The following is an 18,882-nucleotide window of genomic DNA, read 5'->3' as shown; positions in this document are numbered from 1 at the left end:
AGCCATCTCAGTCTCTCTTCTGTCATTTGACCACTTAAAGAAATAATTTTTAAACATTAGTTGTTTTTATTATTGGAATAGTAAAATTTATATCTTTTGCAATTAATTTGAGTAAGTTAATTATTTCTAACCCTGCTTTAACAAAAGTAATAAAGAAGCATGTCAGACTCATTTGAGCACAGAAAGAAAAACCAAGGAATTTAATCCCATCATTAACATTAATATTCTTGGGAGCCTTGGACAAAAATGTAACTTCTCTGTCTCTTATTGTGGACTACCAATTGTAAGACTTACATTATAGGGAACCCACAGGGATTTATTTTCTGTTGTGGGTGCTTCAAACACTTACTTATTAAATGTCTAAAACTGCTCCCTACACTGTGGAGCCTTGGGCACAGGTGAAGTAAAACGCTACTGACTGAATTGTTGAACAAGAGAAGAATTCTGTTTCTGATTATACAGCCATCTCAGTAAGCAGATCCATTCTTATAAAATAGTCATAATCACCCCTGTTAACGGAAAATGCTTCTAATCATTTTATGACCACCATAAAAACTACTCTCATGGGACCTATCCCTATTCAGGTTCTAACAGAGATGTAAAGAATATGGAGTGGACTGTTTTAGGAATATCTTAAGAATATTGGTCTCTGTGACAGCAATTTTATTATCACAGTGATCTTTTATCGCTACCTGCCAGTGAAATGGAGAATAGTTATCCAGAATTATCAAGGCAGGCAATTTTAATTTTACCTTACTTTTCAACACGAGTGAGAGATAACTACTCTAATTGATGTGTTCTAATGTAAAGAGATGCATAGAGAAAAAGAGAAAGCTTTGCATTATTTTCTTTTTAACTAAAGAAATGAAAATAGGTTAAGAGCTTGAAAAAAGTCAAGATAAAGAATTTCTAAAGAAAATACTTAGCCTTTGAGCACAAAGCTGTTTTTGAAAAGAGTGTTTTGTCTAAGATAAAAAATTCCATAAGTATATTCACAACTGGTATATGTTGCTATAAGCAAAAATGTTTGAATGTTTTCATTTCCCAACAAAGTATCATAAGTATCTGGGAACAAAATAGCTTTAAAAGACAAGCCCATGATATAACATTTGGATTCTTTCAAAGTTAGGAATAATGTAAAATAAAGTCTTGTCAATGAGGATAATATAAGCTCTGTGCTATTTCACATGTTATGCTTGCATGTTTTCCCTTATTCTAGCATAAAGATTAATGTTCTTTGGTATCTTTTTTGTTCTGCTTTTGTTCTTTAACATTTAGGTGCCTTGACCCAAGCCATTCGAAATTTTGCAAAAAGCCTTGAAGGTTGGCTTTCCAATGCCATGAACAATATTCCACAGAGAATGATACAAACCAAGGTACACTTTTATGTCCTTGCTTTTTCTTTTGTGTTTAGGAAATCGTTCTGAACTATGAATTTTAAAGCTGTCCTATCAAATGATGTTATGTAGAATATTAATATTATAATAAATTAAATCTTTTTAAATTGATTTTTGTATTTGTATTTTATAACCATGTGGTAAAGAACTTGCACAAGGTATGTTGTTTGATAATGCTCCTTTCAGAGAAACATTTTAGGTGTGGTGTATTTATCAGCCCTTTTCTAAAGTGTGTATTTAAGATTGCTTAATTTCAATTATTGAAAAGAACAGCCTAGAATGTTCAAATAGTTTCCATTTGAGTTTTAGGTGTTTTAGGTCCCCTACTATACTCATTGTATTCCGAAATGTTCATGTAAATTAATAACCATTTGCTTTTCAGGATGTTTTGGTTTTTTAACACTGGAGAATGCTTTTGTGAATCAAGTAATCATTTTTTTAAAAATAAATTTATTTTATTTATTTAATTTTGGCTGCGTTGGGTCTTCGTTGCGGTGTGTGGGCTTTCTCTAGTTGCCGCGAGCAGGGGCTACTCTTCGTTGCGGTGCGCGGGCTTCTCATTGCCGTGGCTTCTCTTGTTACGGAGCACAGGCTCTAGGCACGCGGGCTTCAGTAGCCGTGGCACGCGGGCTCAGTAGTTGTGGCTCGCGGGCTCTAGAGCACGGGCTCAGTAGTTGTGGTTGGCGGGCTCTAGAGCACGGGCTCAGTAGTTGTGGTGCATGGGCTTAGTTGCTCCACGGCATGTGGGATCTTCCCACACCAGGGCTCAAACCCGTGTCCCCTGCACTGGCAGGCGGATTCTTAACCACTGTGCCACCAGGGAAGCCCAACTAATCATTTCTTAAAGAGAACAGTTATCTCATAGTTGATGAGTGTATTTCAAGAATGTGGATTATTTAGCTAGAGATATGAATTGTACTCTCCACTTTGTCCCCTACTAACCATGTTACTTTAGGTTAATCTGTGAACATACATGACAGATTGGACTGATTCTGTCTAAACTTTGATAACAAAACTCACATTTGTGGCCTTTTGTCAGGGTCTGTATCTACTGTCAGACGCCAGCAATATGCCTTGGCTTTCAGTTTGAGAGTGTGATTGAAGCTCTTGTAGCTGACAATCTGTGATAGCACAAGTCTGCTTCAGCTTAAGGTTTGCAATAACACATTTTATCTCTAAAACATATAGAAGGACACATTTCATGGATATGCCCACCTTAGATTGTTGCTTTAGAGCTGTGCTGTCAATACAGTAGGGCTAACCACATGTGGCTATTTAAATTGTAAATTTAATTAAATTGCATTAAAATTTACTTCCTCAGTCACATTAGGTACATTTCAAGTGCACCTTAACCCAGGCGGCTAGTGGCTACCATACTGGGTAACACATATGTAGAGCATTTCCATCATTGCAGAAAGCTCTCCATGGTAGTGCTATTCTAGAGTGCCACGTTCAGGTGGGCAAATAAATGAGGTGCTATTTGGTTATGATGGTCAGAGGAATGCTTTCCAACTTGCAAAGTCAGTCATAGTTATAACAATACTTTCAAACAGCTAAAAGTACCTCCTGCCCCAGTGTCATCAAAGTGAATGTGGCAGCAGTCCATCTGCAATATGGGCCACATCTCATTGATCTCCAGAGTTGATTTGGGTGGTTTACCTTGGTGGAAGGTGCCTTCTGCTATTTGTTCTCTCACAGACATGCAGCCTTTTTTCAGCTGAGCATTTAATCAACAGAGATTATCTAGCGTGACAGTGAAAACAGCATAATGAGGTTGTGACTGAAAGTTATTATCAAAATGCCTGGATTCATATCCCACCACTGTACTGTAGTTTCTGTGTAACCTTGAGCAAGATAGTTAACCTCCCTAAGTCACAACATGTGTCTAATAGAATGTTTATGAGAATTGAGCAAGGTAATGTATGTCAGGCATTTAACACAGTGCCTGGCACATGATATGTTCTTGATTAGTATAAACCAGAGATGGGAAAATGTGAAATACTCTCTTTGGGGGTATGTGAGCGTCCCCCAAGTTCCACATGGTCCTGAAACATCTCACTATCAAGATAGAGTATCCTTTGGCCTGTGGAACACCTTCTACCGCTCAGCCAACTGACTTGACTGTTCAATCAATTGCTTGTTATATACCCACAGTGATTTGATGTCATTCCTGTAAATATGTTAAAGTCCTCATTAGATCTGCTATGCAAGTAACAAATTTTCATGAGATCATGAGATTTAGATATTTACCTAGACTTTTTCTTTGTCGTTATCTTTGCTATCTTTCAATATAACCCAGTTCAGGGTTTCAGCAGGAAAAACATGGTATATCCAAAGGGGAGAATAATTGAATAGAGTTTAAGAAGGGTCTGTTTCTAAACGTGTGAAAAGAGTTAAGAAAACCAAGGAGGAATGGTAAAGCACCCCAGGACTAGCAATAGTGGGAAGCCTACCCTTCCCTAGGTCTGAAGGGGGAAAGAAGTGATTATGGCATCAGATCTTCTCCTTCCTCCAGAACTGTGGCCTGAGGAAGGAGAGAGCAGAGGTTGTGAGGGAATGAATACTTTGACCACTTTCTTCCATCCTTCAGTCTCCTACCAGTCAGTGCCTTTCATTGGCCAAACCCAAGTGGAAGCCAAAAAGGGCAAGAGAGGCAGTTAATGTAATCTCTTCAGTTTAGTCTTCCTGGGCACAGAGCAGAATGGAGAAGGCTGGAAAGTACATTTTGAAGGACAAATGGAGATTTTTCTGGATAGCCCTTTTACAGAAATTCAAATTCTGAAGAGTTCTTCTTGTAGCTTGTATCCGATAAGTTTATTAGCTATGTATCTGCTGATAAAGTCTTTGCGTGCTCTTATTTCACCTCAAAATTACCCACTCCTATTTCACCTCTATAAAATAAAGGTAAAAAGAGTGAATCTTAATGACAATGCTCTGAAAAGCATGTTTTTTAATCCAATTTAAAAAGTGGGACTGGATAGTGTGGTTTTCCAAGTAAAAGGAAAAACATTTTATTTGCTTAGTTTGTAGCTGACTCGTACAGAGAATAAGAAATGAAAATCAACATTTTTCCTACTTGTCTCAACTAAATCATTTCTTGCTATGGATTAGTAGCTACTTGCAAGACTGGTTTAATTAATGATGCACTCAGATGTCGAAGAATGTGGGAGTTTGTTTTAGCCTTGACCTCAGCCTACTCAAAAGGAAAGTAATACTTGGTTTAGAGGTTTAAATGCTATAATTTACAAGTAAGCTCTCTCACCAAATGAATTTGAAATAAGTATCAGAGGGAAGCATTTAAAATTTGGCAAGGGAATAAAGATTTGAAGATTGCAGTGGTTTCTTTTACTGGAGAGGAAAAAAAAAAATCCCAACTTAATTGGATTTCTTTACAGGTTGCAGCTGTAAGTGCCTTTGCCCAGACTCTGCGAAGATACACGTCGCTCAATCACCTGGCCCAGGCAGCTCGTGCAGTGCTTCAGAACACCTCTCAGATCAACCAGATGCTCAATGACCTCAACCGTGTCGACTTTGCCAACGTCCAGGTACTCTGTTTTCTTTCAAAACCTGTCTTTTAATGAAAAGTATCCAATTTTTTTCTTCTTAATTAGGATCATCATATTTCTTTTCAAAGTTACATCAATTCACAGGCACATCTAGATTCACAATATCCTGAAAGAGGCGAGTTTTACTCAGCTATGGCTTTACTCCTCTGTTTTGCTGTTAAAGTCTGCTAACATTTATAGTGCTAGACAGCAACATATGTCACCAGGGTTTGCTGAATGATTAATAGAGTAATGATGACCACAGTCATTGAAGTTTGGCAGGCAGGAGATGAAACTCTTTCATCTACTAGCTGTGGGGTCTTGGGCAAGTTACTTAACTCTTCTGGGCTTTACTTTCTCCATTTTATAACACATATCTTAGATGACTGTTTACGTATTTAGTAATACGTAAAGCCCATAGCACCATGACACACACACGAGAAATTTGTTTTCAAAAGTGCCCCACCTTGAAAGAAGCAAGAACAATTCTATTTCAGAGTTTACTATAGGTACCTGGTAAATATTTGTTATTTGAAAAGAATTAGGTGCAACATATCTGACTCTTTTGATCATCCAAATGAAAGAATAATTTTTTAACCTAGTGATGAAACTACTCACTTGTACATCAAAGTACACGTAAAAGATAGCTACTTTAGGAATATTATTATGGAATCCCAATAAATATTTTATTTCAGATACTAAAATAATGAAGCTAATTGTTACCAATGGAAAAAAACAGTCCATGGCTCACTCAAAGCAAAAGCAACAAAAGATACGTAAATACTGAACATAATCAAAATTTTAAACTTCTGTGCTTCAAAAGAGACCATCAAGAAAATGAAACAACAACTTATAGTATTGAAAAAATGTTTGCAAATCATATATCTGATAAAAATTTATATCTAGACTATATAAAAAGAACTATTATAACCCAACAATGAAAAGACAACCTCGTTTAAAAAATGGGCATAGATTTAAATAGACATTTCTCCAAAGACGATATACAGATGTCCAATAAAGTACCGGAAAACTCATTCAGTAGCCACCAAGGAAATGCAGATTAAAACCACACTGAGGGGCTTCCCTGATGGCGCAGTGGTTAAGAATCCACCTGCCAATACAGGGGGCACAGGTTCGAGCCCTGGTCCAGGATGATCCCACATGCCGCACAGCAGCTAAGCCCGTGCGCCACAACTACTGAGCCTGTGCTATAGAGCCCGCGAGCCACAACTACTGAAGCCTGTGCACCTAGAGCCTCTGCTCCTCAACAAGAGAAGCCATCGCAATGAGAAGCCCGTGCACCGCAACGAAGAGCAGCCCCCACTCACTGCAACTAGAGAAAGCCCATGCACAGCAACGAAGACCCAAGGCAGCCAATAAATAAATAAATAAATAAATTAATTAATTAATTAATTAAATCTTTTAAAAAACCCCGAGATACCACTTCACACACACTAAAATGGGTATTATCAAAAAATAAAATAAAATGGGTATTATCAAAAAGACAAATAATAACAAGTGTTGGTGAGGATGTGCAGAAATTGGAACCCTTATACTCTAGTGATTGGAATGCAAAATGCTGCAGCCACTTTGGAAAACAGTATGGCAGTTCCTCAAAACGTTAAACCTAGAGTTACCCTATGATTTGGCAGTTTCACTGCTAGGTACATACCAAGAAAAATGAAAACATGTCCACCTAAAAACGTGTTCTTTCGTGTTCCAGCAACATTATTTTTTTTTTTTTTTTTTTTTTTTTTTGGTTTGGGGGCCTCCCTCTGTTGTGGTCTCCCTGATGGTTAGGGTAACACATTCATCCTTCTTCTAAGTCCTTTCTAAGTGTCCTGCTTCCTTCTCTCCTTCACTCATTCATCTCTCCCTCTCTGTCTCTCCTTTCACAATTAAGCACCCCACAGGCTCCGGACGCGCAGGCCCGGCAGCCATGGCTCACGGGCCCAGCCGCTCCGCGGCATGTGGGATCCTCCCAGACCGGGGCGCGAACCCGGTTCCCCTGCATCGGCAGGCGGACGCACAACCACTGCGCCACCAGGGAAGCCCCAGCAACATTATTCATATTAGCCACATAAAAGTGGAAACAACCCAAATGTCCATTAACTGATGACTATGTGAACAAAATGTGATATTCCACACAATGGAATATTATCGGGCAATAAAAAGAGATGAAGTTCTGATGCATGCTACAACAGAGATGAACATTATGCTAAGTGAAAGAAACCAGATACAAAGGACCGTACATTGCATGATTCCATTTATATGAAATGTGCAGAACAAATACATCTACAGAGACAAAAAGTAAATTAGTAGTTGCCAGGTCCTGTAGACTGGGGGGATTGGGAGGTGACAGATAAGGAGTAGTATGGGGTTTCTTCTTGGAGAAATGAATACATTCTAAAATTGATTGTGATGATAGAGGCACTACTCTGTGAATATGCTGAAAGAAGCCATTGATTTATATACTTTAAATGAATGAATTGTTCGCTCTGTGAATTATGTCTCAATAAAACTTATAAAAACAATATCGTTGCTTAAAGATAAACTAATTATTACTCCATATCCTACAAAGTTTAATCTACAATTCTGGACTAGTTTTATCATTTAAAATATATGAAAAAGTAATATTTGGGTTTGATTTATTTTAGGGTGTCGTTAACTAGTTAAGTTCATTCTGACTTTCATGAATTGGGTTTAAATTTCTAATGTGTGTACTTTTTCTTAGATCTACATAAATATTTTTATATATACAAGCACACATATGCACACACATGCAAATACGTAACCTCCACAAGAACAAACTGTCTCACGTTTACAAATCCATTAACTTTACATATTTCAGTGGAATTTACATTAACTGATTTTAGTGGGAATATTAAGAGTTCTTACATTATTGCCTTAAAATGTGTACTGTTATGTTTTTATCAAATCTTCAGAAAAGGTATGTTTAAAAGTACTTTAAGAAAAGTTGAAATGGTAAGGCAACTTCTGGTTTCAAAAAGTAATTTAAGTTTAATAACAAAATATATTTAAGAATGATTCCTAATAATATCTGAGAAAGATTTAAAATTTTCTGTTAACATTATTTTCATTCGTATAGTTGTGTGTCTGAACCCTATGAAGTATGTGTAGAAATGAGCTCTTCCTGGTTATAAACGCCAGCCTTGGCAACATTATTGCATATAAATGGTCAGTTATACATCTATACTACTACTCATCCCCCACTCACCGACTTTGAGGTTACCTTTTCCCTTCCTTTATTCTCAGCTACCAAGTTTTTCTGGGTCCACGTGACAGTTATTAGTGCTGAAACCTGTGTGCTTAAGTATCTGTCCTCCAAGACCTCCTTCCTTTCGTTAGAGGACCATGAGCACAGTGTTGTGCCCTCCATTTCCCCCCACATTTTACCTCTCACAACTCTGTTCATTTTCATCTGTAATCTCTTTCTCAGGTTAGCATATTTTATCTTTAACTCCTTTCTTTCCTTTTCTGTTCCACATTTTACCTGGTTTTCTGTCTCCTGCCTCCCATTCCACCTTCATCACCCTCTCCTGTTAACTTGGAAGTCCCTGCCCCTACGAGATTAACCTCAGTTAAGACTGACACCTTAAGACATATAGGGTGATGCTCTTGTAATAAGGGAACTTTAATTTAAAACAATGAAATCACATGTAAGTTGTCAATATTTTAATGCTCTAAGAGCTTAAGTTTCTTTCAGGATATCCATAAATCTCTTTCATCACTTCATTCTTCTCTAATTAAATCTTTTCCTCATGCATTCAGGATAATTTTCCTATTGCCGTGTAATTGGTTTTCTGTTTTAATTAACTGATAGCATTACAATAGTATTGCTTTCTAACTGTTTTGTGTAAATGGATAGTTTTCCAAATACAGTATGGGCTAAATATACTTGGGTTGGTTGACCTGATAACCTAACTTTTGCATATACTAGTGTTTCTGTATTTAAAAGACATTCTGATTTTGAAGCTACTGACTCCTTATCATCTTGGAGATAATTTATTTCCAACTTAATAATATCTTTAATTTTCATCCTTACCTTTTTCCACTGCAGAATTGAAATATCTAAATTCCTTCACAGGAATATACTTCACAGGAGTATTTACAGTGTACTCTATTGTTAGTATATTTTCAATCTTAAGAGTAGTAAAATGAAATATAATATAGTTTGAAAAGTCAGAATAATGTCCTGTGGCTTTATTTCTCTAAGTTTAGTCTTAGATTATCATTATCTCTTGGCAAGAACTAACTTCCTAGGAAGCAGTGAGTTTGAATTTATGTTAAGAAATGAAATTAAATTCTTCCAAGGATACCAGTAAGTTCTTCCTGCCTCTTACCAATGCACAAAAAAATCTTCCACAATGGGTATAGAGTTTCAGTTTTGCAAGATGAAAAAGAGACCTATTGCACAATAATGAGCATATAGTAAACACTCCTATACTGTACACTTAAAAATGGTTAAGATGATAAGTTTTATGTTATGTGTTTTTTACTGCAATAAAAAAAATGCTTAGCCATTAATGAAAAAACAAAAACAACCTCCCCTGTCCTTTCTTGAGACATAAATTCTTCCCTGGGTGCTCTTCTGGACTCCTAAATTGATATAAAAGTTCTGGGAGTCATTTAACAGTGTATTTTGAAAAATCTATTACATAGAAATAAGTACAAAAGTAAGCAAAGATGTAGTTACTAGATTGCTAATTCCAGCATTTTTCCTAATAGTAAAAAATTGGAATGACCATAAATGTCTAACTATATGGAATTGGTTTTGTAAATAATGGAATATTTATGCATTGAAGTAAATTCAGTCACTGAACAATAAGTATAGCTCCTCATTTGCCTATATAGAAAGTCATTTATCATATATATTGAAGTGAAACTAAGCAAAATATCAAGTAAAATGTATAATATGATCCTCTTTTAAAATAACATGTACATAAGCATACATGCATATGTATATACTGCATGTGAACAGTTTGAAAGTTATTAGCGTGTTGTAGTTATCTCTTAATGTTGGCATTTTAGATATTCTTAATATTTTGTTCCTTTTTGTTTATTTTTATTTTCAATTTTTAATAATCATTGTAGTGTACTTAAAATACTTAAAAGTGATATTTAGGAGGTAAAATCGGAAAGACTATTACTAATTAGATAAGAGAAAGAAGGAGAGTAGATGGTATCATCAGCTGGGAATGTAGAAGAAACCCTAGGGTTCCCTGAAGAAATAAAATGAATTGAGTTTGGGCATTTTATATTTGAAGTACCTCCCAGTTGAAATGTCTCTTAAATAAGGTAAAGTCTGTAGGGTCAGGAGAGGTGCTGGAACCAGAGGGTGGAGATTAGAGGTTTATTTAGTTGACATGGTTGATTTGAATAAATTTGTCCTCTGAGAACAGATAGATTGAAAACTATAGACACTTTTCAGAAAAATACATACATATTCACAATGTTTTAGATATAGAATTAGGACCTTCACAGACACCCCTCCACAGAAATCTACTGTGAAAATATTATCTGGACACAGTGAACCCAGTTTAAAAATTCTTGTCACATTTCATTTCTCTAATGTTATGCTTGGGGAAAATGAGGCCCACGCAGATTAAATGAATCGCTTGAAGTCAGTTTAGCTGATTCAGGCCCTATGTTATCATCCATGTCCTTACTCACATACTATATTACCAAATATAGTATGTGAGTATACAATACAAATATTGTATACCTTAAGAGTATAGTATTTTTTTAATGTTAAAATACAACATAGCACTAGAAACATTGTAAAACTTATGGCAACCATTGAAAATTAACTTTAGAAGTTCCTGTTTTCATTGCTGTTACCAAACCTGAAACTTTCCTGTCAGAACCAGAAGGAAAACTATAGTGATCAAATTTCTTGGCAGGTAGCCTTCCTACATTTTCTCAAAAGTATTTTTGTTGTTGTTGTTGTTGTTGTTGTTTTCGGTTCTGTGAATTAATTTGCATTCATAGCCTTGCCTCTGTAGCCCTTGAGATTTCAGTTTCTTATCCATAAAACTCATATAGCATATACTTCTACCTTGTATCATTCAGTATTTGTTTTTGTTTTAATCCTGAGGGACCACTTTTGGCCAATTGAATCTATTTATCCATCTGACTTACCCTAAATCTTTTCAAATGAATTGGCTTTAAAGTTTTATCTGATTGGGAGAAAAAAGAGAGGGAGTAAAAACTAAAGAAAGACGCCTCATACTGTAGGTTCAGGCTCCTATTTTTCTTAAGTAATCATGTATTTTAGTCTTGCACACAGACTAGTTAATGTAGAAAAACCAAGTCATACTTTTATGTCACATCACTTTTTCATGCACAAAGGCGATGTTAGTTTCCTTAATAACTGACAAGTAGTCCTTCATTTTCTTAATTCATTTAACAGTTTTACGCTTTCCACATAATTTGCCATTTATGCATATGGTTTGTGTGCTGACACTCAATGAAAAGGTGCTGAGTTAAACTTTTTCTTTGCTTTCTGTGTACTGTCCCAGGAGCAGGCTTCCTGGGTATGTCAGTGTGATGACAACATGGTTCAGAGACTAGAAACAGACTTCAAGATGACTCTTCAGCAGCAGAGCACCCTGGAGCAGTGGGCTGCATGGCTTGACAATGTGATGATGCAAGCACTGAAACCCTACGAAGGAAGACCCAGTTTTCCTAAAGCTGCCAGGCAGTTTCTGCTAAAATGGTCTTTCTACAGGTATCGTCTCAATTTTTCCTATTCTGCAATTACGTATGTACATGCTTCTCAGAAAAAAGGAAAGAAAGGAAGACTTTAGTTTGCAGAAACTCCCTGTTGTGATTATCTTCTACCCAACTCATGATTACAACATCATGGAATTGTACCAGGAAGCTTATGGAAATAAAATTTCTGCTAGGAAAAGAAAGGCTCTTATTCAAAGCCCTAGAAGTTCTCAGATGGGAACATCTGAGATTCCAGTCTAGATAATATGTTTAGCAACAGTCAGAAAAGGACTACAGTCCTCCTTCTGGCAAACGTGTATTATTTAGTCTCCTTTCTTGAGCCCTTACCACCACTCTTCTTCTTCTCTAGTTCAGGGATTCTCAAACTGTGGTTCGCTAGACCAGTAGCATCACTATTGCTTGGAAACATAATTAGAAATGCATATTTTCAGACTCCTCCCCAAAATCTACCTGAATCAGAAACTGTGGAGGGGAGGCCCAGCAATCTGTGCTCTTTAAAGTATCGTCCAGGCAGTTCAGATGCATACTCAGAACCACCTAGTTAATTTCTTAATTTGATCAATTACAATTGTTTTCAAAGCTAGCTGCACCTCAGAATTAGTGGAAAGAAAAACAAAACAAAACTCCTAGGTGTCTCCCAAAAACTACTGAATCAAAATCATGGTGGTTAGAAAGTAGTGATTAGGAGTAGGGGTAATCAGAAATTTTTTTTTCAAAAAGCTTACTCCTGGTGATTCTAATGCATAGCCAGTTTAATATCGAATAATCTAGTAATACAAAATGAATCACTTTTTGACTAAAAGGATATATATATATATATATATATATAAATGTATGTTTTTCTAGACATAGAAGAACCCAAGGAAAGAAAGATTACTTGATATATGATATCAAATGTTGGGGTGAACCATTGACCATAGGTCTACTCCAGGGGTTAAAAACAGAACCTGTGTAAGTTGGCATATATACTATATATATGACATAGGATGGAATTGACAGAGTTCCATTTCTTAAGCTAAGTTAGATAAGTTATATTTTTGACCCCAGAATTTATTCTTGTGATGGGAGTTCATTTCTTTGCTTCTTTAGATAATGGTGGCCTCACTGGCTCGGGCCGAAAAGCCATGTCTACTTTGAGGTTTAGGCAGTCCCTAATTTAGTTCCTGTGCAACCATGCGCATATCAAAGTAGTGATTACAGGACATACCACTGACTGTGGCTATGGGTACCCTATGGTCATCATCTGGACCTCAGTGGTGAGTCCAAAGCAGTTGTGAGGAGAGAAGGTATACAAAGAAGTAGCAGGGTTTAGAGAGTAGTAGAAATTCTGAACCCAGCAAGCCCAAATTACAGGATAAAGATGGAACCAGAGATCTTTTAATTATGATGGTAGTTGCTTGGTTTTTATCGTGACTTCTTTCTTTCTCAACTGATTTGGTCCAATTCTTATTTCTTAAACTGAAGTAGAGGTGTAGATTCGCTGTATATGTTTAATTAGGAGTTAAATTATCCTTACATCCTGAAAATCGTTTTCTAGTGTCTAGCCCAGGGTTAAATGCAGTGAAAGAAAGTCTACCAGTTTTGTGTTGTTGTTTTGTTTTTGTTTTGGGGATGGAATAATTCCACAGTTCTGTCTCTGATATATTTAGTGCTTTTAGTCCACATGATTTGAAAAGCACCTTATTAAGGTGCTGTCTAACTCTGTGACCCACTGATATGCTTCATTAAAGCCAGTCCTAGGTTTAGATCTGGGTGTCAGTGAGCAATGTGTTGATGATATGAGTTTTCCTTTGATACATGGGGAAGATTTGGAAAACATTATCACAGTATTCTCAAAGTAGATGTAGAAATAGTAGTAGTAATAGTAGAATTCAAAATTTTAATTCGGGAACATTTCTTAAGAAGATTTCAGATATTTTCCCATTTGCTTGCAAGTTGATTTCATCCATTTTTTTTCCTCAGAAAATCATATAGATGGTATATGTGCTTCATGAATGATGAAACAGAAGTTATACTAGCTGTTGTTCCAAAACCTATATGACCAAAAGCAGAGTGCATCCTCTATATCAGAAAAAAGCAAGGGGTTTTTTTTTCTTCTTACTGCTTTCTTATGTCATTACATCAGACTTGCCCTTACTCCTTCCTGAAGACTTTTTTTTCTATGTTTAGTTGATATCATTTTAGAAATACACTCCTGGAGCCTTTGTCTCCACAGAGATTTGTTGCAGGTATCTTGACAGAAAATTACTTGTATTTCTTGTTCTCTGCAGATATATAAACCAAGTAGATCATCACTTGCCTGCCCTCTGTCCTCTCTGAGTTGGGGATAGTTGGCTTGTTATTGTTAGACACTATTATGGTTATTATTTTCATTTCAAGAAGTCTTGAAGGCATATACATCAGGGCCACAGAAGGAAAGGCATATTCAGACAGATGCATACCTCCTGCTGGTAGGCGAAGTCAATAGCTTAGAAACTTAAGAGCCTCTAAAATCTGACCTGTTTTTTACCGAAGCATGAGAACATATTGAGTAATGAAAACTGCATTCACAAACAGAAGCAGAATTATTTTTTTTAATGTTTTTGGCTTTTAATAAGAATTTGGCAGTCACATGTATCTACCCTTCATTTTCTGAAGTTGATTAATCTCATAATTTCTAAAATTCTGTGTATATATTTATATGCATACAAATAAAGAAATGGATTGGCAGAGAATCATGATAACAGCAGTTGACATGTTGCTGCAAACACCCTCTGCTCCAAACGGGGGTCTCTCCTTGCCTAACCTGGCTTTGAATGGCTACTGCTGGCTCCCTGGGAGGTGGAAAAAATATCACCACCTTTCTTAGGCAGAAATGTAGAAGTTAAGTGGGCCATTTCTCAGCTTGTGTGTTTTGTGGATAATGGAACACAGAATTCCTCAGGGTCACCCTGAGGGTCAACCAAGTATCCCATTTTTAAAAATGAAATTTATAGCTTTGATACCGTGACTTGAAAGGGGGCACAGAGTACTTAGTTTGCCTACAATTGAACAATATATAAGTCTTCCAAAAAGTAATACTCTTTCGGAATCAGGTATAAGCACTGTTTGAGAAGAGAGTTCACGGTAGGGGGGAGGGGGTGGTCACAGGTGTGACGTTCTCATCTTTCTTCTTTGGAAGGGTGTGATGTATCCCCAGATACATAAAGAGGTGGATTGAGTATCATGTGTTTGGGGATATGTTTCAGTTTCCACACCATGAGTTATAAAGATAAATACACAAAGGTATTTCTCATCCATTATAAAATAATTAACATTTATAACTCTGATTTTAAAAGGAGCTGAATTCATGGTAACTTAGCAACATGAAATTCAGTGGAGTCAATTTTGCAACATATCTTACAGAAGTCTGAATCAGACAATAGGTTTCCAATTAAACTGTTAATTGTGTTATTTGATACTTGGCTTGTAGGGCAGAAACCCAACACAGAGAGCATGAAGCAGACATAGCTTAATAATATAATTCAACTAATTCTTTTCTAAACATATGACAATAATTTCATAGCATGCTTATCAGTATTTTAAAAAATAACTAGGTATTATAACTGAAGGTCAGCACCCTTTTTTTTTTCATTTTCCAACAGAATTTAGTACTACATGTGTACTTTATGCTGAAATACGGTGATTGCCCAGCTGTCAAATAGAATCCAAAAGCCTTAGCATGGCCTGTAAGACCCTACGTGGTCCAGCTGCTAGTGACCTCCAGGTCCCACCGTGTATTCTCTTTGCTCGCGTCCTCCAGCCACACTAGCCTCTGGGCTGTCCTTGGAATAAAACAAACATAGTTCTGCCTCAGTCTCTGTATTTGCTCTCCTTTCTGCCAGGAAAGCTCACATGTTCACAAGGCTCACTCCTTCACTTCAGTCTCAGTTCTGCTCAAGATATCACCTCCTCAAAAAGAGTTTTCCTGACACCCTAACTTAAAGTGCCGGCACCCATCACTCTCCAGTCTCTTAACGTGATTTATTGTTTTTCATAGGGTTTATCACTACCTAACTTTATATTTTATATCTACTCTGTTTTTATCAACTGTCTGTCCTACTAGAATGTGAGCTCTGTTGAAACCAAATTTTTGTCTGACTTGCTCTAGAACAAGACCCTGGCACAGGGTTGGAACACAATAAAGTAGGAACTTTAGGAACACAATAAATATCTATTGTGTAGGAGTAGGAACACAATAAATATCTATTGAATGAATGAATGTGAATTCTCTTGGAATAAAAAAATTGAATTTGCATTTTGTTTAATAATATCAGAAAGCTACTCAGTATGAATATTCTTCTTAGTCATTTACATTATTTTAAGGGAAATATAAAGCCCTAAAAGTTGAATTTTGAAATATATATATAATTCATTCTATATCTGTGATATTTATCCCTGCAAAGATTTATTGACATTCAACCAGCCCAAGATTCGTCTATGTTACAATGAATATTTTCTTTTTAAAATAAACATTTTTTGGATTATGAAATTAGTATATACTCACTTTAGAAAATCTGGGAAATACAAATACTATAAAAAGAATAAACTTAAATCATCCATAATTTTACTACCCAGAAATAACTACTGGTAAAATGTTTTCTTTCGGTGTTATATAAAATTGAGATCCAATTGTTTATCAGAGTTTATTATCTGTATTTTTCCCTTAACATTTTTCATTTAACATTATACCTTAAGCATATCTTAAGAAACATAATTTTTAATGTCCTCACCATATTCCATTTTGTGTATGTCTCATACATTATTTAAACATCCCGTTTGTCTCTTATTCTTGAGCATTTAGGTGGTTTTTGGTCTTGTGATACAATTATTAAAAATACTGTAATGATTATCTTTGTATAAAGTTGCACATTTATCTTCAGATAAATTGAAATAAATTTGCACTTTTTAAGGTGACTGCTATTTTAATGAAGTGTGCTATCTCGATGCTAATAAAGTATTAAACATTCCCATTTATTTAGGGATAGGATTTTTTTTAAGAATTATATCGATGGTTTCTATGTTAAATGGGCTCATATTATACTTTTTAGTTCTTGCACTTAACATTATATCATTGACATCTTTCCAAGTTACTGCCTATATGTGTACTCTCCCTCATTTCTTTAAACTATTGTATAAATTTACATATATGAATGAACCATTTTTTTTACTTAGTATCCTACAAATGGATATTTAGTGTTGCCCCCTATTTTCTCACTAGTATAAATATTGCTGCAATTAAAACTATCTTTGTTTATTTGTATAAATTTCTAGAATTGGAACTGCTAGGTGATCACACCAGTCAGAATGTCCATCATCAAAAAATCTACAAACAATAAATGCTGGAGAGGGTGTGGAGAAAAGGGAAGCCTCATACACTGTTGGTGGGAATGTAAATCGATACAGCCACTATGGAAAACAGTATGGAGGTTCCTTAAAAAAAGTGAAAATAGAACTACCATATGACGCAGCAATCCCACTACTGGGCATGTACCCAGAGAAAACCATAATTCAAAAAAATACATGCACCCCAACGTGATACAGCCACTATGGAAAACAGTATGGAGGTTCCTTAAAAAAAGTGAAAATAGAACTACCATATGACGCAGCAATCCCACTACTGGGCATGTACCCAGAGAAAACCATAATTCAAAAAAACACATGCACCCCAACGTTCATAGTAGCAGTGTTTACAATAGCCAGGACATGGAAGCAACCTAAGTGTCCATCGACAGAGGAATGGTTAAAGAAGATGTGGTACATATATATACAATGGAATATTACTCAGCCATAAAAAGGAGTGAAATTGGATCATTTGTAGAGACGTGAATGGACCTAGAGAGTGTCATAGAGATTGTTCATACAGAGTGAAGTAAGTGAGAAAGAGAAAAGCAAATATTGTATAATAACGCATATATGTGGAATCTAGAAAAATGATATAGATGATCTTAGTTGCAAAGGAGAAATAGAGAAACAGATGTAGAGAACAAATGTATGGATACCAAGGGGGAAAGGGGTGGGGTGGGAGGAATTGGGAGACTGGGATTGACACATATACATTATTGATTCTATGTATAAAATGGACAACTGATGGGAACATGCTGTATAGCACAGGGAACTCTACCCAATGCACTGTGGTAACCTAAATGGGAGGGAAGTCTAAAAGGGAGGGGATATCTGTATGTGTATGGCCCATTCGTTTTGTTGTGCAGTGGAGGCTAACACAACTTTGTAAAGCAATGATGCTCAGCCATAAAAAGGAATGAAATTGAATTATTTGTAGTGAGGTGGATGGACCTAGAGTCTGTCATACAGAGTGAAGTAAGTCAGAAAGAGAAAAACAAATATCATATGCTAACACATATATATGGAATCTAAAAAAAAAAAAATGATTCTGATGGACCTAGGGGCAGGACAGGAATAAAGACGCAGATGTGGAGAATGGACTTGAGGACATGGGTGGTGGGGAAGGGTAAACTGGGACAAAGTAAGAGAGTAGCATTGACATGTATACACTACCAAGTGTAAAATAGATAGCTACTGGGAAGCACAGGGAGATCAGCTCCATGCTTTGTGACCACCTAGAGGAGTGGGATAGGGAGGGTGGGAGGGAGATGCAAGAGAGAGGGGATATGGGGATATATGTATACATATAGCTGATTCACTTTGTTATACAGCAGAAACTAACACAACATTGTAAAGCAATTACACTCCAATCAAGATGTTAAAAAAAAAAAAAAATCGTCAGAGAGAGAGAAAGCCTGCTTGTATGCAGGGCTTATTTTCCGAGCTTTCCATCAAGGATCATAGTCTTGGGTTGGTTGCTCTCCAAAGCCTGCAAATAAAAGGTATTTTGTAAAAACAACAACAAGAAAGCACTGCTAGGTGAAAGCATTTGTGCATTTTTAATTTTGACATGTGTTGCCAAATTTCCCTTCATAAATGTTTTGTGAATTTATGCTTGTAGAAACAGCAAATGAGAGTTCTTTCCCCATACCCTCTCCAACACTGATCTTTTAATGTCTTATAGTATAATAGGTGATATATAGTATCTTACCTTTATTTTACATTTCTTTTAATTTTGAATAAGATTAGTCATATTTTTGTATACTTGTTAGCCATTAGTCTTCTCCAGGCTGTATTTTAAATAGCTGCTGTCTTTCTTC

General features: G+C 36.1%; 1 protein-coding gene across 31 annotated transcripts in view; it reads left to right on the top strand.

Annotated features, from left to right (window-relative positions):
• Positions 1-18,882, top strand: part of RFX3 (regulatory factor X3) — a 299,451-nt gene that overhangs the window by 255,465 nt on the left and 25,104 nt on the right. For 30 of the 31 annotated variants that reach the window (XM_028493929.1, XM_055087176.1, XM_024126911.2 and 27 more), the window contains 3 exons: positions 1,279-1,376; positions 4,793-4,942; positions 11,485-11,693. In XM_028493929.1, coding sequence (XP_028349730.1) covers positions 1,279-1,376; positions 4,793-4,942; positions 11,485-11,693 — 457 coding nt within the window. Of the gene's footprint in view, positions 1-1,278; positions 1,377-4,792; positions 4,943-11,484; positions 11,694-16,990; positions 17,241-18,882 lie in introns of those variants that run through there. The other variant, XM_055087177.1, reaches the window with a different exon arrangement.

Source organism: Physeter macrocephalus, chromosome 9 (assembly GCF_002837175.3).
Source record: "Physeter macrocephalus isolate SW-GA chromosome 9, ASM283717v5, whole genome shotgun sequence".
Lineage (NCBI taxonomy): Eukaryota > Metazoa > Chordata > Mammalia > Artiodactyla > Physeteridae > Physeter > Physeter macrocephalus.
Note: the sequence above shows the minus strand (reverse complement) of the source record. Positions and strands in the feature narration are given on the sequence as shown.